Source organism: Gymnoscopelus braueri, assembly GCF_963280865.1.
Source record: "Gymnoscopelus braueri genome assembly, chromosome: 19".
NCBI classification, from domain to species: domain Eukaryota; kingdom Metazoa; phylum Chordata; class Actinopteri; order Myctophiformes; family Myctophidae; genus Gymnoscopelus; species Gymnoscopelus braueri.
In genome coordinates, this window is record NC_137621.1 from 8455799 (window position 1) to 8481631 (window position 25833).

A 25833-nucleotide genomic window follows, 5' to 3' on the forward strand; every position below is an offset into this window, starting at 1 on the left:
GCGTCCTCCTCCCCGTCCCATAGGCTGTAGCGTTTCAGGAGCAGCAGTGTTTTTGTGAAGGGTCCTCGTGTTGTCCTCTACGCCAGTGGGTCTCAACGTCCGGCCCGGGGGTCCACCAGCGGTCCAAATGGACCCTTGCGGGTCTGTAACTCTGAGAGTGTACAAATGGAACCAAATGGACCCGTAAGACGGGTCCATTTGGTTCCATTTGCACACTCTCAGAGTTAAATGAAGTTTACAGAATAGATTAGGATACCAATATGGTTTAGTTCAGTGATTCTCAACTTTTTTAAACTTCAAGGACCCCCAGCTGGATATGCATTAGACCAGTGGTTCTCAACGTTTTCAGGATGTGACCCCCCCCCCCACCCCACCCTGACAAGCACTTGGAATTGTAGGAGTTGAGGCATTACATCTAGTTTGACTCGGTTCCACAGATAAATAGTGAAAATAGCAGATCTACAAGCTCACAACGCCTCACAGTAGATATGTATTTCCAAATTGTTTCTCCTCCTCTTTCTTGTATTATTTGACAATTTGGCCCAATGTTTGACCAGTTTCTATAGTATAGTTTGTTGATTACTTTTGATGCAGTAATGGTCTTTTTCTTTACTTTTTCTTCTCTTTTCGAGGTGTTAAAAAGGTCTTAAACGTCCTAACATTGTCACTTTACCGTCATCTGGCGACCCCCCACCCCGGGGGTCCCGAGCCACAGGTTGAGAACCACTGCATTAGACCCCCACGCCACACTTTTTTAATCTCTGGGACCTCCAATCTACACTGTAAGAAATCCTCAGTGTTAATAGAAACCCATTCCTTTTGTACGCTCCCAGAGTTACAGACCCCGTGTTAAAGAGTCCATTAAGGACCCCCTGGTGGTCCCCCGGACCGGACGTTGAGAAACCAGCGCTCTTTTACACGTACACCCTGGCGAGGGCGTCGGCCCCCGCGGAGGCGATGTAGGCTTTGGAGGGGTGAAAGGTCACGTCGTAGATGGCCTCCTCGCTCTTCTTCCTGTGCGCCGTTATTTCCTGAACGCACGTCTTGCTGTCCAGGTTCCACAGGCGCACCGAGCAGTCGTGGCCTGAGGGGGGCGACACAGAACAAAGAAGTTACAACCTCTTATTGACACTTACCTCACAGATATTTTTGCTGAGCTCAACAAGCTGAACAGCTCCATGCAAGGAAGATTCAAACGTTTTACAGCTGTACGAAAAATTTGAGGGATTTATTAAAAAGATGAAAAGGTGGATACAGCGAGTGGAGAGTGGTAATATAAGTAGGTCGGGAGTGGCTTATTGTCGGTAACAGCCGATGACACGCGGGAGTCTGTCCCCGGTACAATGCACTAGACCCCTGGGAGATGGATTGCTGAGGTTGAGCTCCACACCTACCATCAGCTCCAAGCCGAGCCGTGCTACCAAGCCGTGCTACTCATACGCTGAGTTGGCGGTGCCCGGGATCGAACCCCATGACCTTGTGGTCTGTAGGCGAGAGCTCTACCGACTGAGCTACCCGGACACAAAACCTGGCTATGTTTCCATCACTTGAGCATTATACTGACAGTACTGACATTAAAGACATTATCAGTGGCCATTTGAGGAGGCTTGTGTCTCAATTTGAAAAGTACTTTGCCGAGTCTGACCAGTGGCAGCAAGTGGATCCTGCACCCATTCAGTGATGCAGCAGCAGAGGGTTCAAGCTTAACTCCCACAGAAGAGGATCAGCTCATTGACATGTCCACAGACTCTGTTAGGAGGCACACGTATGAAACACAGCCCCTTGCAAAGTTCTGGATGAGTTGTAAGGCAGAATTCCCAGAGCTTACAGCAAAAGCAATGAAGTGTCTGTTGTTACCTTTTGCAACAACCTACCTCTGTGAGAGTGGGTTTTCCACACTGACTTATCTGAAGAGTAAGTACAAGGGCTAGGCTGGAGCCAGAGAATGACATGAGACTGTAGACAGACTGTGTGCAACTCACCATGCCCAGAAATCACACTAACTGTAAGTGTAACTTATAAAAGTTATTGATGCTAAATTATTTCACCTTTTGCTTCAGTGATTGGAATAGCCTTGAATGAAAATGCTGCATTTTTATGGTTTTGTCAAGAAGTCAGGAAGCATGTTGTACCTTGTACTCATTTATAAAAAAATATATATCCACAAGTTTCCTAGGGGTTGTGGGCATCACTTCCTGTCAATTTGATTGGATCAAATTGACAGGAAGTGATGCCCACAACGCCCTAAGGAAACTTGTGGATAGAAAAAAAGAAATGGAAAAAAGAACAAAAAGAGAAACTTGTCAAGCCTGCTATGAAATGTGTCTTCAGTGTTGCACATTTGTCTCACATCACACAATTGTGTGATTGACTGAAAGAGACTTATATTGAGAGAGGACTTGGGCTGTCCTGCTTGGTCCAGGGAGAAGACACTTTTGTAAATAGTTTATGCATTCAAATGTGTCAGTATATCCAACAAAAATGTTGTGCTTGCCAATGATATCCCTGATCTTTACTGATAATAAAAATGCTTTGAAAACCATTTTTTTGTGTCCAGCTCCGACTGTGATAGTGTGATTAGTGAGTAACAAGTAAGAAAAAAAACCTGAATCTTAACCCATGGAATGGTGCATGAACCCCCACCACTATTGTGTGGGGTCGGTCTATGATGGACCCACCCGACACAATAGTGGTGGTCCCCAGGTTGCTTTTAGTCAGGATGGTGGTCCCTGGGTCAAAATCAGTTGAAAACCCCATGTCTAAACAATGTACAATTGAAATAACCATCTGACCATTTGAAACTATAACATACCAAGTAAACAATGAACTTAGCATCCATTGGTCCACACAGTGGTGGGAAAATTACTCACATTTTGTACTTAAGTAAAAGTATCAATACTGCAATGTAGAAAATATACTCTGTTACAAGTAAAAGTCCGCTATTCAAAATGCACTTGAGTAAAAGTACAAAAGTATTTGCATTAAAATATACATAAGTGCTGAAAGTAAAAGTACCGGTACTCATTTAGCAAAATGTCACATTTCAGAAGTTTCCAGATGTATGAAAATGCTTTGAAAATAGCAGATCTACAAGCTCACAACGCGCCACAAAGCGACACGTTGTGAGCTTGTAGATCAGCTATTTTCAAATAGCCTCAGTATGCATAGGGCTGAAGTGGTTGGTGTATGTTTTGTAATGACAATCAAAATCTACAAAGTAATTTAAGTTTTCAAATAATTGTAGTGGAGTAAAAAGTACAATATTTGCCTCTGATATGTAGTGGAGTAGAAGTAAAAGTATTGAAAATTGGAAATACTCTAGTAAAGTAAATGCAGACTCAAACACAGTACACTACTGCTCTCTGCTCTTCTATTGAGATCCTGTGGTCTGGTAGGACACCTACTGGCTGACAAGTGGTACTGCCTGGAAGGCCAAATTCAACATCTCCCCTGATTTAAAGAAGGTTCTACTTCATTCCTACTGACCGCCAGAGGCAGTGTTTTCAACACCTGGATATCATCGCGCGCTCGCGCATAGGTCGAATATTAATACCAACAAAGTCACTCGTGACCTGTGTACGCGCACGCCACCTATATAGGTGCGATGCACACAGCGTTCATCCTCTTTCATCTTTTCGCCTCCGTAAGCGTAGGTCGACCAACTACAAGCTGCGCGTGAAGTTTCGCAACCGACACGGTTGGAGCTACGGACTACGGTCCGTCCTCCAGAGACTGCGTAGCCTGTTTATATATTGGATTACCCCGTTCATAGGGGAAAGAACCGAAAAGGAGAGAAAAGGACAAGGGAAAAAGAGAGGAAGCATATAGTTGCAGCGACGGTGTATGGAGTTAGCGGCTGCTTGTTAGCATCCGTGGCTAACGACAATAACATCGAGGCAATCCAGGCATGGAGCCATAGCTGTACATCGGCGACGGTGAGTGAATGTTTGACTGCTAGCCTAGCATTGGGAGTGCCTTTCGCTCCACTTCTGAAGGAAAGGAGGATTAGCGCTGAGAGTGTGTTTCGCTCTACCGCTTTAATATACCGCAAGCATTGGGAGTGTGTTTCGCTCCGCTGCTGCTGGTCACTGGACAAGAGAGAAAAAAAAAAAAAAAAGCGTAACCACGGTGTGGCCCACTGTATTGTATAGCAATTAGCATTGGGAGTGTGTCTCGCTCCACTGCTGCTTGGTGCTGCCATGCTGGCGATGTACGCCGTCTGTAACACGTGCTCGGCTGCTCTGGGATCAGAGGATGGCCATGACCTATGCCCACACTGTCTTGGCATTGGGCATCTAAGACTAGCCTTGACGGAGGACGCTTGCGTTGATTGCAGTAGCATGTCTTTCGCTGAGAGGGAAGAGAGGTTGGCTATGGCTGAGGAGGATACCGAAGAGGTGCCTTCCTCAGGAATGCCAGTCTTGAGCCCTGTAGGGGGTCTGTCTAAGCGCCAGCGCCTAGGTACTGGGACCTCAGGCGCCAAGAGGAGACGTCAGGAGGATGATCCGTTGTCTCGCAAGGTGGACACATTGACCTCTGAGTTTGCTGAAATTAAAGCCCTTCTCCTCAACCTGCAGCCTGGTGCTCCCCGCACCGATGCTGTGGCCCCAGCTCCTCCACTCCAGGTTAGAGATGGGAACTATGGCCATGATACTGTCGATGTTGCTGATCAACATGAGGACGATGCCATGTCTATTGCAGCCTCGGACTCCCAGTTTGCGTCCGGAACGGAAAAGCATGAGGACCTGGAGGAAGAGGGCGGGGGCGGGTCCCCCACCCGCTCAGTGACAGGCTCTCAGGGGTCTGGAGCAGATGCTCATGGGCCTGGGTTCCATGCAGCTAGGGAGGCCGTTCAGCTGGCCTTGGCACAGCTTGGACTGGATGCCCCCCCGGGGGAGGCCCCCCCTCCTAATGCCTTCTTCAGGCACGCTCAGCAGTCCTCCTTCAGTGTGCCACCGTCTGAGGACTTCATCAAGGAGCTTCAGCGATGTTGGTCAGATCCCAGGGCCAAGGCCAGTCTCCACCTGTCACAAGACTGCAGGGCCTTGGCGTCCATGGACAAAGCGGGGGAGTATGGGTTAGACCGCGTGCCGGCTATAGACCCGGCCATTGCATCCTTAATACTGTCCCCAGATGAGGCCCTCAGACCGGATGCTCGTTGTCCACGAGCACAATGCAGGGTCACCGATGACTACCTCACCAGGAGCTACGATATAGCAGCTCGGGCGGCTCGTATCGGAAATTCTCTTTCCCACCTTATACTGGCCCTAGACCAGTCCCTCCGCACGGCGGGGGGTGACGCCCCGTCACAGAGCCTGAGTGAGGCCTCACTCCACGCTTTCGCTTATATGGCGAGGGAACTTGGCAGACTGATGTCCACTCTGACTTTGGCTCGTCGCCAGGTGTGGCTCGCCCAGTCCCCGTTGTCGGAGGGGTGCAGGAGGACACTCCGCACACTACCTGTCATTCCAGGCCAGATGTTTGGGCCCGCAGCTCAAGAGGCCCTGGAGCGTAGTGTTCAAGCGAACAGGTCCAGGCGCCAGTACGCGGACTTACGCCCAGCACCGTCACCTCAGCCTAGACGCACGGGCACTCCTTACCCAGCAGCTGGGGGCCAGAGCTCCTCGGGAGCCAGACGTCCCTTTCCTCGGCAGGGCCAACCCCAACAGGGCCCCCAAGAGCCTTCTTTCCGGCCGCCCACAGGCAGGGCTCCTAGGCGTGGGGCCCCTGCCGGCCGATCCTCTAAACCAGTCCAGGACCGGGGGAGTCGGAGGTGACTCTCCCGACCCGGGCCCCAGCCGGTTCACCCCACAACATCTCAGCCGCTGGGAAGCCTTGACTTCAGACCCTTGGGTGGTGGCAACGCTGTCCAAGGGTTACAGGATTCAATTCAATCGTCGGCCCCCAAGTTTCACAGGGGTACGGATGACGGTGGTCGACGACCCGCTGAGGTCTCAAGCCCTCAGCCGGGAGATTTCAGAGCTCCTAGAGAAGAGAGCCATAGAGTATGTACCTGGTTCAGCTCAGCTAAGAGGGTTCTACTCCATTTATTTCCTTATTCCGAAGAAGGACGGCGGCCTTCGGCCGATCCTCGACCTCAGGCGGTTGAATCAGTACCTGAAGGTTTTTCGTTTCCGAATGCTGCGCACAGTGGATGTTCTCCAGACTGTGGCAGAGAACGATTGGTTCACAAGCATCGACCTGAAAGATGCTTATTTCCATGTGCCAATAGCACCACACCACAGACAGTTTCTCCGCTTTGCTTTCAAGGGGCGGGCTTATCAGTTCCGGGTGCTCCCATTCGGGCTCTCTCTCGCCCCCCGGATCTTCACCAGATGCGTAGCGGCGGCGCTTGCTCCGCTGCAGGCCAGAGGCATGCGGATCCTCCCGTACTTAGACGATTGGCTGGTATGTGCTTCGAACCAAGAGCAGGCACTCAGCGATACGTCCACCCTTCTGGCCCATGCCGCACGGCTGGGGCTCACGGTGAATCTCGCCAAGAGCTCTCTGGCTCCCAGTCAAACTGTGGTGTTCATCGGCATCGCCCTCAATTCAGTTTCAATGCGGGCCTGCCCCTCCCCACGGAGAGTGGACGACATTGTGGCCCTTGTCGCTCGTGTACGGGGAAGTACAAGGCCGACATACGGCCTGCTCCTTCGTCTGCTGGGCACATTGATTGCGGCATCCGCAATTGTGCCCCTAGGACTCCTTTCGTTGCGCCCCCTGCAGCGGTTGGTCAACGGCTTGGGCCTCGACCCCAAGAGGCACCAGAAAAGACTGGTGAGGAACTCCAGCCAGTGCCGTCGGCTGCTAGAACCCTGGAGAAGGAGGGCGAGTCTATGCCGGGGCGTCGCCATGGGCTCACTGCCCTCTCGCCGGGAGATAGTGGTGACGGATGCATCTCTCTCAGGCTGGGGGGCTGTGTGGAATCACAGGACCATAAGAGGAACCTGGGGCCCTCAGCAGGGGCTACTACATATAAATGCGCTGGAGCTCCGTGCAGTGTACTTAGCCCTCAAGCATTTCCTTCCCGCCTTGGAAGGGAAACATGTCCTTGTCCGATCAGACAATACGTCAACGGTCTACCATGTGAACCATCAGGGAGGTGTCAGGTCCAGGCAGTCTCTGCAGGAGGCTCAGAGACTCCTTCAGTGGGCCTTTCCTCGCCTGGCCAGTCTCAGGGCAGTACATCTGCCAGGTGTTCACAACCAGGCTGCAGATATGCTTTCTCGCCAGAGTCCTCCTCCAGGCGAGTGGAGGTTGGACCCCTCAGTGATTCAGGAGATCTGGGAGAGGTACGGGAGAGCAGAAGTGGATCTGTTTGCTTCAAGCACATCAACACACTGTCGACTGTGGTTCTCCCTGTCGGATCCAACCAGTCCATTGGGGCAGGACGCATTAGCTCACCCATGGCCCCTAGACTGCCTCTTGTACGCATTCCCTCCAATTCCACTGCTCGGGCTGACGCTTCACAGAATAGCCACATGCGGTCACACGGTGCTGCTGGTGGCTCCATACTGGCCGGGGAGGATATGGTTTCCCATGATCCGACGGCTTCTCAACGGAGCGCCTTGGCCTCTCCCGTCGAGACAGGACCTCCTGTCGCAAATAGGGGGCAGCATTTGGCATCCCCAGCCAGATCGCCTCCGACTTCATGTATGGCCCCTGAGGGGCCGGATTCACTGCTGAACTCCTGCGATCAGGCGGTTGTCCATACCTTGCTGAACGCTCGTGCACCCTCCACTAGAGCGCTGTACTCTAACAGATGGAAATTGTTCCGTAGTTGGTGTGAGGGCCAACAAGTGGATCCAGTCAGGTGCTCGGTACCAATACTGCTCCGCTATGTACAGACATTGTTGGTTAAGGGGCTCTCAGCCTCTACAATGAAGGTGTATATTGCCGCCATTTCGGCTCAGCACGAGCCGGTGGACGGTCGTACTGTGGGATCTCATCCTTTTGTGAGTCGCTTTCTGAAGGGGGCTCTTAGATTGCGCCCCCCGCATGTCACTCGGGTGCCCTCGTGGGACTTGCCTACGGTCTTGGAAGCCCTGTGTTCTCCACCGTTCGAGCCGCTGGAGCGGGCGGATCTCAGGTGGCTGTCTGTTAAAACCGCCTTCCTCCTTGCCATTACATCTGCCAAGCGAGTGGGGGAACTCCAGGCCCTGTCTGTCGCCAGGGACTGTATGAGGTGGACTTCGGATGGGTCTGGGGTTACTATGTGGCCCAACCCCTCCTTTCTCCCAAAGAGGCTTTCAGCCTTCCATATCAACCAGCCTGTCGGATTGACGGCTTATGCCCCACAGCCGGGGGCAGAGGGATCGCATCCTGATCGTGGGTTGCTGTGCCCCATCCGGGTCCTGAGGCAGTATGTGGATGTGACTTCTGTGTTTCGGAAGTCTGACGCACTGTTTCTCTGTTATGGAGGGCACAGGAAAGGGTGTGCTCTGTCCAAACAACGACTCTCTCACTGGATTGTTGATGCCATTCTGCAGGCCTACGAACGCAAGGGTTTGCCTGTTCCTCCTGTGAGATGTCATTCAACCAGGAGCGTGTCCACCTCCTGGGCTGCATTGAGGGGTGTCCCACTGGCTGACATATGTGCGGCAGCAGCGTGGGCCTCTTCCTGCACGTTTGCCCGCTTCTACAGGGTGAATGTGGCCGCCCCTCATCCCATGGCGATGGCGGTGCTGTCGGCCTCTTCTACCTGCAACTGATGGTCAGGTAAGGGCAGGTTCCTCGTGACTATGTTGGTATTAGTCATCCAGGTGTTGAAAACACTGCCTCTGGCGGTCAGTAGGAATGAAGTAGAACGAGAGTTATGCATATAACTAAGGTTCTACGAATTCCGGATGACCGCCAGAGTTGACTGTCACTCGGAATCTCGTTCTCGACGAAAAGATTTCATGAGGATGAACGCTGTGTGCATCGCACCTATATAGGTGGCGTGCGCGTACACAGGTCACGAGTGACTTTGTTGGTATTAATATTCGACCTATGCGCGAGCGCGCGATGATATCCAGGTGTTGAAAACACTGCCTCTGGCGGTCATCCGGAATTCGTAGAACCTTAGTTATATGCATAACTCTCGTTTATTCTTATTAGCTCTGTGGTACAAATGTCACCACTGAGATCTCAGGAGGGACAAAAGTTACAGATTGCACCTTTAACATGAATCCAACTTATTATTAACAAATATAATTTGTAAACAAGGGGGGGAGGGGTAGCCCCCATAACTCTGAAAGTGTACAAATGGAACCAAATGGACCTGTAAGGGTCCATTTGGTTCCTTAACTATCAATCATTTAGCTGGGGACCCCCTGGAACCCCCTCAAGGACCCCACTTTAAGAACCACTGCTTTAACCCATTCAATTCGGGAACGCATCTACAAAATGTCTTCTAAATCCTAACAGTTTTCTGAAAACCTTGTTGTTATAATATCAGTGGTGCTTAAAACCTTTTCATGTCAAGGACCCCCAACATTATATGTATTTGGTCACGGACCCTCATTTCAGAAGCAAAGATTTGAGTTACAAATGTTCGCTTAAAAAATATATATATATAGATTTGCACAACATTTTCTAGATTTTTCAAAAAAGATCTACAAGCTATGAGCTTGTATATCTGCTATTTTTGAATAGCCCAAGGTATAAAATAATGGTTATGGATATAAATCTAAAATGACACAGATGCGATTAATGAATAGATTAATAGATCTCAGTACTGATTGGTCACTTACTGCCTGACATCAGATAGATGCCGTTTGGGTCCACAGCCAGACTGGTCACTGCGTCCAAGTGCGCCACCATGGCATGGATCACTTTCCCTGCATAAAACACACACACACACACACACACACACACACACTTATTATCCACATTAATTTTCGTAAATGTTCGCATTTCTTTCATTTCCTTTATTTCTTTCTTTCTTTCTGTTACGCCAATTGACCCTTTGTCAAGACCCGCCCGTGGTCTCGCCCCTCCGTCACAGCCATTATTAGTTGCTGTTGCTTGGTTGGACAGAAATCTTCTCTTTCCATCCATTACCATGTGTTTTTTCAGTTGAAATGTATTAAATTCTTATTTTCTGCCAACCACGCACTTGTCCGCCAAATCGCATAAAGTCGTTCTATTAAAAAAAAATAGGCACGCTGTTTTAGGCACCGTAACACAGCTCTGTGATGATCCATCGTCAATGAGAGAAGAAGTATGTGGATGTGAGATCATTCCAAAAAACGTCACTTCCGCCCGCCCTGACTATGGGATTTTCAGAAAAACGGCTGTAACTCAGTTGCTGTTTTTTGCATTGAAAACCACTGTTTTCAGCGAGCCCCAGCCCCAAAATGGCGGATCGCGGTTGGAAAGTTGTGGTCCGTCTGAATACACAGATCCCTCCTCTTACCCCTTCCCTCCGCCTTTTTTGTTTTTTTTGGAATACAATGTCGCCTCCACGGCGTTTCAAAATTCATCGGATGAAGGTAATTACGCTGGCAAGGGGATAACAAACAATGTTTAATACCTTGGCGGGTGATATTTTAAACGTGGCCTCAGTAAAGAGGAACATCTCGGGTGCGAACACAAACAAAGCTGATTCAGACAATATAGAACCCAGTATTGTTAGTTTTTTTAATAAAAGTGTTAACTTCCTGCTGATCTTACTATTTGAAAATCCGGATCTGTGGATCCAGTCCGGGTTTTCTTCTTAATAAAAATAGCAAAATCAACAGGAAGTTAACATTTTTATTAAAAACACAAACATTACTGGGTTTGGTGATGTTCTATATTGACTGAATCAACTTTGTTTGTGTTCGTTTAACGTGCTAAAAGAGTGACTTTGAGGGCTGTTTCAGCGTATAATGTAAGTCAATGAGGAGCTTATTTTGAATGATCAATTTCTAACCAATGGAGCAATTATTTTAGATTTCTTGTCCACCTTTGGAGTTTCATCATGACAAGGTAACTACACAACCCAAACCTCTACCAAAGTGGTCTTGCCCTTTAAGCAAACTCAGCATAAACAACCAGAAGGAGGCCGAACGAGGGCAGAACAAGGAGGATAGAGCCTACTTTTTGGTCGGTCAGGGGCCAATCAGAAGGCTGACAAAGGGACCCTTTGTCACACACAGCTGTGTGGAAACAAGATAGTATGTGATTAATGCAGTCAAAGTCTCACCTGATTTGTTATCAAAGAACTTGATGTGTCTGTCCTCGTGAGCTGTGATGGTGATGGGTAGTGTAGGGTGACTCACCACCCTGTTGATGTGGTTGATACCTGACACAACATGACACACACAACATGGTTTATACCTGACACAACATGGCACACACAACATGGTTGATACCTGACACAACAGGACACACACAACATGGTTTATACCTGACACAACATGTCACACACAACATGGTTTATACCTGACACAACATGACACACACACAACATGGTTGATACCTGACACAACATGACACACACAACATGGTTTATACCTGACACAACATGACAAACACAACATGGTTGATACCTGACACAACATGACACACACAACATGGTTTATACCTGACACAACATGACACACACAACATGGTTTATACCTGACACAAACAACATGGTTTATACCTGACACAACATGACACAAACAACATGGTTTATACCTGACACAACATGACACAAACAACATGGTTGATACCTGACACAACATGACACACACAACATGGTTTATACCTGACACAACATGACACAAACAACATGGTTGATACCTGACACAACATGACACACACAACATGGTTTATACCTGACACAAACAACATGGTTTATACCTGACACAACATGACACAAACAACATGGTTGATACCTGACACAATATCTTTACCATAGAAATACATGGCAGACTGTTTTGACCATAGAAATAAATGGCAGACTGTCTTCTTCACCATAGAAATAAATGGCAGACTGTCTTCACCATAGAAATAAATGGCAGACTGATTTCACCATAGAAATAAATGGCAGACTGTCTTCACCATAGAAATGCATGGCAGACTGTCTTTACCATAGAAATAAATGGCAGACTGTCTTCACCATAGAAATGCATGGCAGACTGTCTTTACCATAGAAATACATGGCAGACTGTCTTTACCATAGAAATACATGCATACATGGCAGACTGCCAGCTCAAAAGGCGTTCTATGTGGACAACGCCCCCAATAGTTCAAAAAGATTTTTAAAGTTAGACTTACAATTAGGAAAAGATTCAGGATGTGTTCTCAAAGTTTAGTAACACTAAAGTGTGTGTGTGTGTGTGTGTGTGTGTGTGTGTGTGTGTGTGTGTGTGTGTGTGTGTGTGTGTGTGTGTGTGTGTGTGTGTGTGTGTGTGTGTGTGTGTGTGTGTGTGTGTGTGTGTGTGTGTGTGTGTGTGTGTTCGTACTTGTGTCTCCTTGTCCGTGGAGGACCAGGGTTGGCTGAGAGGTCTCCAGGTCAAAGATCACGATATCTCCACTGCTGAATGACGTCACCATGTGGGCGGGGTCACAGCCGATGAAATCTACTGATGTCGGGATGCCGTGTTCCACACACACACACACACACACACACACACACACACACACACACACACACACACACACACACACACACACACACACACACACACACACACACACACACACACACACACACACACACACACACACACACACACACACACACAGCCAGCCATTTAAATATATATTCAAATCATTTGAAAATTAGATCTACAAGCCTGAAGCTTTGTGATCTTGTAGATCGACTATCAAATCTACATTTTTCAAATTGATTGGAAAACTGCACTTTATGACACAATATAGGTTCCAAACATTGGTAATCAATGGTTAACACATCCACTGCCAAGGGCTAATCTCATAATGTACTCACCAGTGCCAAGGTGTTTTTGTTGTTTTTTTGTTTTTTTCATGTCGCCATAGATCTTGTTAAAATCCTTAAGATTGAGCGCTACACAGTCTGTTTACATCCGCGAGATCTCCCTGTATCTCCCAGTGAAAACCACGTGTCAAACGGGGCATCCATGTTTGAGTTAGAGCGGATTACGTTAAACAGTGAAATGCGAGGAGAAAAAACTACAGGAAGAGAATTGAGTTTCAGTTTCGTCTGTAGAACGGGAGCGGGCGTGATCGTGAAAACCGGATCCCAAATAATTCTATTTCCTGTCATCAAACCGGAAACGGAAGTGGATCAAAAAAAATCCGAAAGTGCACCCGGACCGCGCATGCGCGAAAAGACCGCAGCCCGTAGGGCTACGGTCTCGGCGCTTAAAGGAGAACGATTTAACACTGGTTGCTTGTTTCCAGATTCTGGCAACACGAGTTGCCAGGTTCTGGAAGAAACAAGCAACCAGTGTTAAATCGTTCGCCATTGACGGCAGCCTCGCAGATAGTTTCAACGCATGTTTGACTATCATGAGACTCTACTATGAATACTAGTAGTGAAAAAAACAACTTTGCGTCGGTTATAATAGACGAATTTCCCTTAGCCACGCGCTCCCATTATGACAACGGAGGGGGTTTAAAAAATGACGACAGGGGAATATATGAAAAAAAAGAACGCTACTTTTCACATCGGTAGGTGAGTAACGAGACATCAAAGATAACACTTAATTTGTCCGGAATTCTCCTTTAACAGTTGGATTTAACGGCCCGTAGGACTACGGTCTTGGCAGTTAATGTGTTAAGGACATTGGTTCTGGGACCAGGGGGTCCGCAGCAAAACGAGGAACAGTTTCAACACTCAAAGTGTTAAAATATTAATTTGGGGGTCCTTGACATGAAAAGGTTTGAGAACCACTGCTCTAGTGTTAAGTGTCACGTTTTACAGATGTTCAACAGATGTTGTGCAGATTTATCATGAACTGTTTCTTTTTACTTTTTTTGGCTGTTCACGAACTTCTTTGTCATCAAAAATACAGCGTATGATGCGATTATATCAGATTCAACACATATGGGGTCACATAAACCCTATACATATAAATGCAATGCACATAAACATACAGTATATTTACACTTTTAAAAATGTTCAACCATATCAACAAAACCTTTAATTTTGTATTTTGAAGTATGAAATTCTGTATTTCAGTTCTTAGTGATGACCAACATATTAAATATGTGATCATGAATTGTTTCTAACTGTATGTTTTGATATACATTTGATATATATTTGATATTTTGTGTTGTTTGTTGCAGTTGTTTGACTGCTGAATCTTTATTGGACCACAATGCTTTGTTTTTTCTGTCATTTAAAAAAAGAATCAATCAAATATTCAATCAATCAATCAAAGTTCCAACCTGTGTTAGCAGAGAAGGTGTTGATACATGGGTCCTTCTCCTCCGGGTTCCACAGCTTGACCGTTCCGTCCGCAGAACACGACAGGAGGCGGTTCTTAATGCCGCTGTAAGCCAATCCCCACACAGCGTCTGTGTGGCCCGCCCAAGAGCCCGCCAGCACCGTGGGGTCTGATTGGACCACAGAGAAAGGGGAGGAGTTTTAACTTAATGGTTACATTTGCCATATGTTTTGTCATATATTTCAAAGTTGTTACATTGTATCGTTGTGTTAGTACAGTACCTTTAACATTTCACTGTTTGTACTGAGAGAGATGCTAGCTTCATTGTTTACCCGGTATCCAATAGTTTCAATGTATAGATTATTAGTTTGATAGTATAATGTTCAGACTGATGCTAGGTTCCTGGCTTACCTGTGATCCTAGTTTACTGAGGCACTACACTGACTGTCTCTCTGCAGTTGATGTATGTGTTTATCTTGCTTATTTTAAGTCGCTCTGGATAAGAGCATCTGCTAAATGCCTAAATTGTAAATTGGAGAGAGACAGAGAGAGAGTGAGAGTGTGTGTCGTGTGTGTGTGTATGTGTGTTGTGTGTAGGGCTGTCCCGATGCAGCTTTTTCACTTCCAATACCGAAACTGCAGCCTTGATTTTCGATAACGATCCGATTTGTTTTTTTAATAGTCGGTCGATACCGATATCAATCCGATACCAGAATGTATTTCTGTCTCTCTATTCTGACTGATATCAGGCAGGCAGCATACTTTTATATCTTTACTTTTGTATTACTTATTTTGTAGTCTGGAATGTTGGGAAAGGCTTGATCCAATGTACGTCCCCAGAATAATAGTCCACAACACACCCATTTATATGATTTATTATTAAGCAATGGGTTCAATCTTCTGCTGAAATGGAGTGCTTGGATCCACTAAGGTGCATGCGTGTGGTGTGTGTGTGTGTGTGTGTGTGTGTGTGTGTGTGTGTGTGTGTGTGTGTGTGTGTGTGTGTGTGTGTGTACACCCTACCGTAGTTCTGGTATGGGTCAACAGTAGAACTTGGTACGTTCCAGCAGCAGATGGTAGAGTCCACTCCTCCAGTGAAACACTGAGCTCCACTGGAGCTAACCGCTAACGACAACACCGCTCCGCTAGCAAAACACAAAGGTTACAATTCAGTTCTCACTTATTTATCGCATTAGGAGGATTTTGCATGTGTATTGTCGCTCTGTGTGTGTGTGTGTGTGTGTGTGCGTGTGTGTGTGCGTGCGTGCGTGCGTGCGTGCGTATGTGTGTGTGCGTGTGTGTGGCCAAATACAAACTATGAGTGTGTTGATGCATACCTGTGAGCTCTGAACGTATAGATGGGTTCCACATCGAATGAGGCACTTCTATAAAAGCACAGACACCTTCATGAATATCATCATCATCATTAGCATAAATGTCATCATCCTTATAATCATCAGACCACAATTAAATGTTCTCCCCAATTTAGTCGTTATGCCAACCCTCCTCATGTGTACAGTATAGTGAAGTCCCTGTCACTGCTGACCCCTAGTGTTGGTGTTGGGGAAGGCACAGACAACCACACGTGTCCCCTGGTAACACATTAGAAGTCTCCAGCCTCCAGTCTCACTAGGACTGCGTAACGCATGTGGAGGAACACGCCATCCCTCCCTGCTCTGTTCCCCGCAGGACAGGTGCAGTGACAGAGATCACCCTCCCCTGCTGGCTTCAATTCTGTTCGCTGGAAGCGGAAGCAACTGCAGAGGAATCAAATCCCAGTTTCCACAGAGGAGGGCAGAAACTCTATCCCTGCGCCACCCAGACGCCCCTATGTGAATGAATGTAGTGTCTATTGTATAGTCTACTGTCTGAATAGATGTCGTAGTAGTAGTAGTAGTAATAAATAGTGGTAGTAACAGCATTAGTACCTACGTACTTTTTAGTAGGTAGCGTTTTGGTGAGGTTCCACAGCTTAACCGTGTGGTCTTCAGAGACGGTGATCAAGCAGGGTTCTACAGGATGGAAGGCCAGACACCGGACTCCGTCAAAGTGACTCCGCAGGACGAACTGAGGACTCCACGTCTTACGGAACGAAGACTCCTTATTGGACAACAGCTGTAGAGGAGCAGGATGTCACACGTTGTGTGTGTAAGTGAACTGTTTGCGAGTGCGTGTGTGTGTGTGTGTGTGTGTGTGTGTGTGTGTGCGTGTCTTACGTCGTAACTGTAGTCCGTTTCGTCGTTGGTAACGGTGAGGTCAGCGAGTTCACCCAATCCAAGGACACTCTCTAGGACATCGTCTGGCCCCGCCCCCAACATGAAAGACTTCCCACTTCCTGTTGGGAAGGACAACGGCTCCACAGAGAGAGAGAGAGAGAGAGAGAGAGAGAGAGAGAGAGAGAGAGAGAGAGAGAGAGAGAGAGAGAGAGAGAGAGAGAGAGAGAGAGAGAGAGAGAGAGAGAGAGAGAGAGAGAGAGAGAGAGAGAGAGAGAGAGAGAGAGAGAGTTCTCATTGAGATGACAGAGCAGAGATGTCACTGTGATAGTTGAGTGACTGTATAACAGTTGGCTAACAATGTATATACTCTCCACTACACCACTGGTTTAGTCTCTCGAGCCAGACTGTCGCCTCCCCACAAGTTTCAAACACTTCCGTCAAACAGTGGTTCTCAAACGTTTTCATGTCAAGGGCGGCCTTAATACATATAATGTTGGGGGTCCTTGACATGAAAAAGTGTCGGCATTGTCGGTGTTGTCTAAAAAATAGCAGATATACAAGCTCATAGCGTGGCACCGAGTGCCGCGCTATGAGCTTGTAGATCTGCTATTTTTGAGAAATCGTAAAAATGTGTGCAAATCTTTGAATATATTTTTTTTCAAGCGAACATTTGTAACTCAAATCTTTGCTTCTGGGGGGTCCCTGGAACGAGATGATGAGATGGGGGTCCTTGGCCAAATACATATACATTTTGGGGTCCTTGACATGGAAAAGTTTGAGAACCACTGACATAGTAACATAGTAACCCAAATATATGAGCTATGAGCTTGTATATCTGCTATTTTTTAATAGCCAAAGTGTAAAATAATGGTTATAGGCTGTTGTTAAAAATCTAAAATGACACAGATGCGTTCCCGGATTGAATGGGTTAATATGTCACTTGTAAACCGTACTGGTATACTGTCATTTTTATCAATAAAGGAAATCACGTACATACAGAAATGTTGTACATAATATTGTAGGTGTTTCTTACATTTTGAGCCCTGGGTCCAGTGTCTTGCTCAAGGACACTTTGACACAAACCCCTTTGAAGCCGGGGATTAAACAGGGAACCTTCCGATTCCCTACCCCTGTGTGTGTGTGTGTGTGTGTGTGTGTGTGTGTGTGTGTGTGTGTGTGTGTGTGTGTGTGTGTGTGTGTGTGTGTGTGTGTGTGTGTGTGTGTGTGTGTGTGTGTGTGTTGTGTGTGTGTGTGTGTGTGTGTGTGTGTGTGTGTGTGTGTGTGTGTGTTTGTGTGTGTGTGTCTCACCCCATTCCGTTCCGTCTCCAGAGCTGCGGGCCTCTCCAGCCCCCTCCCCCTCCCCCTCCAGAAAATCAAACTCCTTCATCACTTCCTCCTCCTCCTCCTCATCATCACCCTGCTCCGTAGCCAGACCCTCATTACACATCTACACACACACACACACACACGGTATTACACATTTCGTATTGTCTCTGTAGGATGGCAACCTCATATGTCCAAAACTGTTACATTTCAGGATTCAAATGGAGAACAACGATATTATATACACATTATACCTAATGCTTTTTTTATACTTAAAGTAATACTAGGTAACTTTTTCAACAAAACTAAAGTTAAATTGTATATCTTTTGTGAGTGGCAAAAGTTTCACAACACCCACTCCATGAATTTCACCCCCGAAAGCCTTTTATATATATATTTTTTTTTCCGCGAAAATGACGTCATGTAGCCGGAAAACGGAAGCGGAAAAGCACCGGTTTCCTGTTTGGCCAGGAACTACCGCGCTAATAACAAAAAGGAAACTCACGCTGATTTTAAGAGATTGTATGATTTGAAGATCGAAAAAAAACGATCCACAGATACACTGTAGTATAAAACAATTAAAAGAACGCTTTTTGAAACGCTTCCGTCTTCCGGTGAAAACAAATGGAATTCTGGGTAACAGAGGAATAAAGGAACGGCCTGCAGTGACGGTAATGACCAGCAGAGGCTGCTAAAAATCGTTATTTGTGGACTTGCAATGTATAACTTTAAGGTCTTTACACACCAGCTGCAAAATGAATGAACAATACGAATAATTTCCCATCACATGACTATTCATAGTGTGTGTGTGTGTGTGTGTGTGTGTGTGTGTGTGTGTGTGTGTGTACCTTTGTTTTGTGTTTTTTTGGTCTGTGTTTATCTGTGATGTCATCGATAATGTCTCCCTCATCATCCTCGTCTTCATCGCTGTCGTCGGCGTTCTCTAGGAAGTTAAACGTCTCCAACACGTCAGGACTCCTACACACACACAGAAACACACACACACACACACAGACACACAGACACACACACACACACAGTGTATAAATACATATTCACAGATATTACAGTAATCACGGCCGGGATATCCTCCTATAATTAATCAAAGCTCTGTAGTGGTGTGAAAAATCTGTTCTGCCGGTTCTCCTCAGTGGCTGGAGCAATTGATCTGAATTTGCACACAGCCATTCACCATTACCATGCGCACAGAACAGCGAAGCCCGTTTTTCACTTTCCCGAAATGTCAGCTGTTTATTAGCGTTTTTGTGTTCGCTGGCTCCCGGGTTGCCAAATCATGTGCGCATATCCCCCCACGGGTATGGTCTAGTAATGTATAAATGGTACATGATCCGTTATCAAACTGTTAAAAGCAGGGGTCATCAACAGGTCCTCAGAGATACTGCAGGGGAGACCGCCAAATCTTTGTGCGATAGGGACTATATTTTTCATTTTTTCACATTAACCACTCAGGGTTTCCACTAGACAATTTTGGAGCCAGCCACCATGGCCGACAGGATTATATTTTATCGGCCAAAGAATAAATGTATCGGCCATATTTATAGGTAACGTCACATGCGTGTTTGCAGATACATGCACCAACCAACTGATCATTACACCTCGTTACGTTAGCGATGAGCTTCTTTCCACTTTATCACAGATGCAATCTTCCTGTTTTTATAGTTAACTAAATAATATCTATCTACTCTATCATGCAGAGGTGTTGCGCCAAAAAAGAACTGAATAAAGTGGCCGCGAGTGAACGAGTCGCACAGTATGAACAAATTAATATATGTTTTGGGCTTTACATCTCATTTAGCTCTGGTCCATAGCGAGAAGGAGTTCTCCTTAACGCTATGGCGCTTTCGAGCCTTTGCACCACAGCAGTCTTTAGTAAAAATAATAAAAAGTTGAAAGCCTACTCTACTTAGTGGGAACACTTTGAGCCCCCCACCTCACGTCTAAAATACACTTTTTGGACAGAAAAGAAAATATTTCACCGGATGGAAAAATCTGGTCAATAGAAAAATTCCATTGACCAGATCTGTAGGGGGCGCAGTGTGTGTGTGTGTGTGTGTGTGTGTGTGTGTGTGTGTGTGTGTGTGTGTGTGTGTGTGTGTGTGTGTGTGTGTGTGTGTGTGTGTGTGTGTGTGTGTGTGTGTGTGTGTGTGTGTGTGTGTGTGTGCGTGTGTGTGTGTGTGTACCTCTTCAGCTCCTGCTCTTTCCTCTTGGCGTCGTTTCCGTTGATGAGCAGGGCGCCGTTGTGCTGAGAGGACGACAAACCCAACAGAGAACGAACTCTCTGACAACGAACGTCTAGGATAGTGTCTGTGTAGCCTACCTCCTGAAGATACCTGCAGAGAGAGAGACATAGAGACAGACAGGGACAGAATCAGAATCAGAATCAGAATCAGAGTGAGAGAGAGAGACATTAACGTCTAGGATAGTGTGTGTGTAGCCTATCTCCTGAAGATACCTGCAGAGAGAGAGACATAGAGACTAGCCTGGGATCAATACCTTTTTCGGGTGTGTGATCCGGTTGGGAGCGGAAGCAACCCTATATGCCTCACCCCCAAACAACTCCGGCCGCGATCAAGGGCATTGTCATTTTAGGACAAAATACTAAATAAATATAAATGATCACACAGGCCATTTAATAACGAATACCAGGCTTTCCTCCGAGGTTACATAGAGAAAGACAGGGACAGAGAGACAGAGAGAGAGAGACACAGAGACACAGAGAGACAGAGAGACAGAGAGAGAGAGATTTTGGGGGCATGTCATTGTAGGCAAAAATGTTCCAACATTTGAAAAGAAGACACCATCTTATGATGAAGTATAAAATAGAGCTTAAAGCTGAAATCTGTAAGATTAGTGTTCTGCTAGGGATTCAAACCCACATCCCCTGCATTAGTGCCAAAATGTCTACTGTTGAGCTGTGACTGAGACTCTCTTTGGACTCTCAGTATAACATGCAGTACCTCTTGTCAACCAGTGGGTGTCCTACCAGACCATAGGATCTAAACGCTTCAATGGAAGAGTAAGGAGACCACACTGCACATGAACCAGTTATATTGTGTTAACCAATTTAGACCAGAAGCCCATTCTAATAACAAAAAATGAGTTTCTGAAAAACTCAGCCTCTGTAGCAGATGGGAACATGACATTTAAAAAATCCTTTTGGCTTTTACTGAAAATGACTTTCATTTGGCCTAAAGTTAATTAAAAAGTAAATAAATAGGCCAATTATTTGTTTACCAACATTGAGACTGGATGCACAGGTGATTGTTTCATACAATCAATTCTCAACCTGTTGTTTCGGGGTGCGCTGGTTTCAGCACACCCCAACCCCCTCTTGTGTGTTGGCTTGCACAGTATGACGGTTGCAACCAGTGTGACGTCGTCTGTTAAGGGGTCTATATATAGAGATTTATGGAATTCATAATGATTTGTTTTATTTCCTTTGATTATTTGACTATTGATTGATTATTTTCAATCTATTTTTAATGAACATAAGGGAAAGTAATTTTCAGTCATAGCCAAAAGTTTAAGCTCTCGGATGTTCTTTTTTTTTTTTTTTTGTATATCTGCTACAGAGGATGATAAATAAATATATATATAGAGACATCTAAAATGACACAGATGTGTTCCTGGCATGAGAGGTATAAAACGTACAGTATAGTAATGTTTCAAACACACAAAAGGTTTTGGACTCCAGCTTTAAGTGGTTAAAAATCTCAGTCAACAGCTCACTGTCCGACAGCCTGACACGCCACAGCTTACAGCAGGGGAACCCAAACTTGTCTATGCCCAACGCCGTTGTGAGCTTGTAAATCTGCCATTTTCAGAGAGTTGATGTAGAGGGAAAAAGAGCAGACCAAGTACACAGCCAACGGTCAAGTTGACTAATAGTGAGGGTTTAAAACGTTAACTGTCTGAAAAAACACATTTAGCATGAATCCAACATATTAATAGAAAAGATGATGTGTAAACAAACAAACACTGATGGTAGTGCTGACAAACAAGTCTATGAGGCTATCTATGAAATGCATGAAAAAGTTTTATCTGCAACACAATGTAGTGCTTCATCTCTCTCTCAGCTAAGGGCTAAATATATATTATATATTCAAAGATATGCGCACATTTTCAGGATTTTTCAAAAATAGCAGCTCTACAAGCTATATCTACTATTTTTGAATAGCCAAAGTATACAATAATGGTTAAAGTGGTTAAAATGATTGTGACATGCATTAACCTATTTAGCTGGGGACCCCCTGGTACCCCAACAAGAACAGTGTTGGAAAGTAACTAAAGTAATATGTAACTTGAAGTAATATTATTACTTTTTCCCAGTAACTAGTAACGTAACTAATTACTTTCACGTTTTGAGTAATATTATTACCTTTACTTTTTTTCAAAAAGTAATTTATTACTTTTTTTCACGAGCCTTGGTGGTACTCTGGGTTTGAGTGTGTTTATTTGATCCTGTGTTGTTTTTGGTCAAATGATATAATGGTAGACTGATTGGGATCCAGTTGCTATGCAGGCTGCTTGCTGATCCGGTCTAGAACGGATACGGAAACGTTGCGCACTTGTCTATGTGTGAATTATCAGCTGCGGAAGGGCGGGCCTTAAACCGGATCAAACAGTGTTGCCATGTCTGCTTATTATAAGCGACTTGTTAACCAATGAAGACGCGCCGTAAGCTTGTAGGTTGGCTATTTTCAATATATATATATATATATATATATACGGCAGTCATACAGAATGATTGATTTTTTTTACTTGCATTTGCTCCTACATTCTGCCACGATGATATGTGTTGCTATGGGAGCCTTTTTATTTTTGTATTTTATTAGAATACATTTTGTTTAATAAACAACAGAAGTTGTTCAAAGATTGTGTCTCATGATGAGTCATTATCTGTTTGAGCCCAGGTGTTTGAATTTGAAAAAAATACATGAAATACATTTAAAATACTTCCAAAAAAGTCCTTGCGGTCTTGTTTCCATTGAGGTCCTTAGTATTCAATTCATAGTCAAATGGTTTTCATTTAGTCTGTAAGTTATGTCATACACAGTAAAAGTCTTAGTGTTAATATAATTGAAATGAGTGTACAAATAGAACCAAATGGACCCGTCATGTGTACAGAACACTTTTCAGAGTTAAATCAACAATGAGGATTTTACAATGTAGGCTGCAGAAAAGAGGAAAAAAACAACTGCTAATGTTGAAAATGCAAAGTCAGACTTTTGGGGAGAAAGGATGCAATTACTGGGGGCGAGAAAAAAAAAGTAACTAAGTAAAAAGTAACTAGTTACTTTTGGCAGGGAGTAATAAGTAAAGTAACTACATTACTTTTTAAACGAGTAATATGTAATAAGTAACATATTACTATGTTGTAGTAACTATTCCAACACTGAACAAGAATCCCTGGGGGTCCCCGGACCCCACTTTGAGAACCAATGATCTATGACGTGTGACTCCAAATTTGGGCAAGGTTTGAGCCTGATCAGAGCCACTTTGACTCCATTATAAAAGTATAAAGTTAAACATTTCAAAAAGTATACAACGTGAAACAGACAAACTAAAAAACAAAAAGTCATTTAGGTCTCCTGAGCCATCTAGAAGAGGGTCTGTGAGTCTGACCGGGGGCTAATCACACAAACAACTGCACTGAGCAGTGCAAAATGTACATGCTGCCAGCAAGGTCAGCATCATAGACTTTCTGTACAGTTATGTAGATCTGATGTCCTACCTGTCTGGTAGCTGGACGTTTTGACTCCCTGGTTCAACTCTGTTCCATATTTTAATTTGTGATATTTAGCTCTGTGGGGAAAACACAAAAAATGCATATAAATAATATTAGAGCATCTTTAATCATCATATTATTAATCAAATTATTTTTTATGTATAGTATCTGGATATCCATACAAATCTTATATATAACATTGCAGCACTGACACATTCATACAATACATTTACAGAAATATATTTGACGCTGTCACAACAATATATTGTTATAAAGATGAATGCTTGTTACTGTAACTTGCCTCTCTTGTTTCAAAGCGTATTCCAACATTTTTATTCGTCGGACCAAATCATTCTTCAGGTTCTCTTGTCCTTTCCTCTCTCCCTGGAGGAACGCTATCCTCGCCTGGACCACGCACGCACGCACGCACGCACGCACGCACGCACGCACGCACGCACGCACGCACGCACGCACGCACGCACACACACACACACACACACACACACACACACACACACACACACACACACACACACACACACACACACACACACACACACACACACACACACACACACACACACACACACACACACACACACACACACACACACACACACACACACACACACACACACACACACACACACACACACACACACACACACACACACACACACAGTAAGCTCGAAGGTTTTCAAACTTTTTTTATCAAACCGGGGCAGAAGGAAAGAAAAATGGGGGAGAATAATAATAATCATTTTAATAATCATTTTTATTTCAATTCAAATTCAATTCATAAGATTATTGTGCCAGTTTGCACTTACATCAACCTGGCATCCCTAAACGCGTCGCGTTTAGAGCTACTTTTGACACTTTTGTGTGACGCTGTAGTAATGATCCTATACACGAATCCACGGAGCACTGCTCTGCGCGCAGCCATTGCTGCGGTGTCAACGCTCCGTGGACGCGACACCGCAGCAATGGCCGCCTACAGGCAGCTACAGGCAGCGCGTCTGTGGATTAGTCTATAGTAGGGCATTCATTTACGGAAAATAAATTGTTAGATAAAGGAGTTTTCTGCCCGACATATTTTATACTTTGGCTATTCAAAAATAGCAGATCTACAAGCTCATAGCGTGGCACTCGGTGCATGTATAAATGTATGTATGTATAAAATATGGATTTAGAATTTGCACAAAATATTTTTGAGATGGGGGGGGGGGGGGGGGGGGTCGGCAGCCAGATACATGTCATTTTGGGGGTCCTTGACCTGAAAAAGTTTGTGAAAAGGCTAGCATGACAGTAGTAAAAAAGGCTAGCATATACAGTATGGAGCTGACTCATGGTTTGTTTATGGTTATGTTGTCATAGTGACGTGGCCGTGGTTTGTTTTTGTTGTCATAGTGACAAGGCCGTGGTTTGTTTATGGCTGAGCCTGGCGCAAAGAAATTAGTCAGCTCCATTTATGGCTACAAAAGGGAGCATGCCCATATATGGCCATATATTGATGACATCAGGGATCTCCATATATGGGCATAAAAGGGAGCATGCCCATATATGGCCATATATTGATGACATCAAGGCTCTCCATATATGGGCATAAAAGGGAGCATGCCCATATATGGCCATATATTGATGACATAAGGGATCTCCATATATGGGCACAAAAGGCACTCTAGATGTGAGGGCCAAACTTGTACTTAGTTACTTTACACCACTTGTCACATGATATGTACATGAGTCATGTTGTTAAAACACAAGGAGAATAGGCTACATGAGAGCCTTTGTCACTTATGGACAATCTATTTCACAAGTAAGTGATACACCAGAGACTTTCTACCAATGATGATTAAACTGGTGAGATCATTTATTTGTTATTTTGGCTGCTCAGTTGTAGATTATGTGGATTCTTTATTCTATGATCTTTCCTGAGAGTTATTGGATTCTGTTTTGTTGGTTTGGATTAAATTCTTTCTCAGTGAAAAAATAAAAAAGAATGATCAAATGTCAATTAATTAAAAAGAAAATCTACATTTGTGTACATGTCACAAATGTTTGCACTGACGCACACACTTTATTCTACGACCGCCTACGTTGTGTTATGGACATAAACTGTATGGCAATATTATTTAGGTATTTACATTGCAATTTATTACATTGCAATTTTATTTACATTCAATTATACAGTATATTAAACAAATGGGATATTAGATTG

The 25833-nt window shown here is 45.0% G+C and overlaps 1 protein-coding gene across 1 annotated transcript in view; it reads right to left on the minus strand.

Moving 5' to 3' along the window:
- Positions 1–374: 374 nt before the first annotated feature.
- Positions 375–25833, minus strand: part of LOC308074634 (striatin-3-like) — a gene marked incomplete at its 5' end in the record, with an annotated part of 32550 nt that continues 7091 nt past the window's right edge. Inside the window, 12 exons of the mRNA XM_080414141.1 lie at positions 375–1084; positions 9738–9824; positions 11174–11272; positions 12420–12563; positions 14329–14496; positions 15351–15472; positions 15665–15712; positions 16264–16442; positions 16544–16686; positions 17852–17990; positions 18715–18844; positions 20068–20217. Coding sequence (XP_080270267.1) covers positions 915–1084; positions 9738–9824; positions 11174–11272; positions 12420–12563; positions 14329–14496; positions 15351–15472; positions 15665–15712; positions 16264–16442; positions 16544–16686; positions 17852–17990; positions 18715–18844; positions 20068–20217 — 1579 coding nt within the window. The 3' untranslated portion in view covers positions 375–914. The remainder of the gene's footprint in view (positions 1085–9737; positions 9825–11173; positions 11273–12419; positions 12564–14328; positions 14497–15350; positions 15473–15664; positions 15713–16263; positions 16443–16543; positions 16687–17851; positions 17991–18714; positions 18845–20067; positions 20218–25833) is intronic.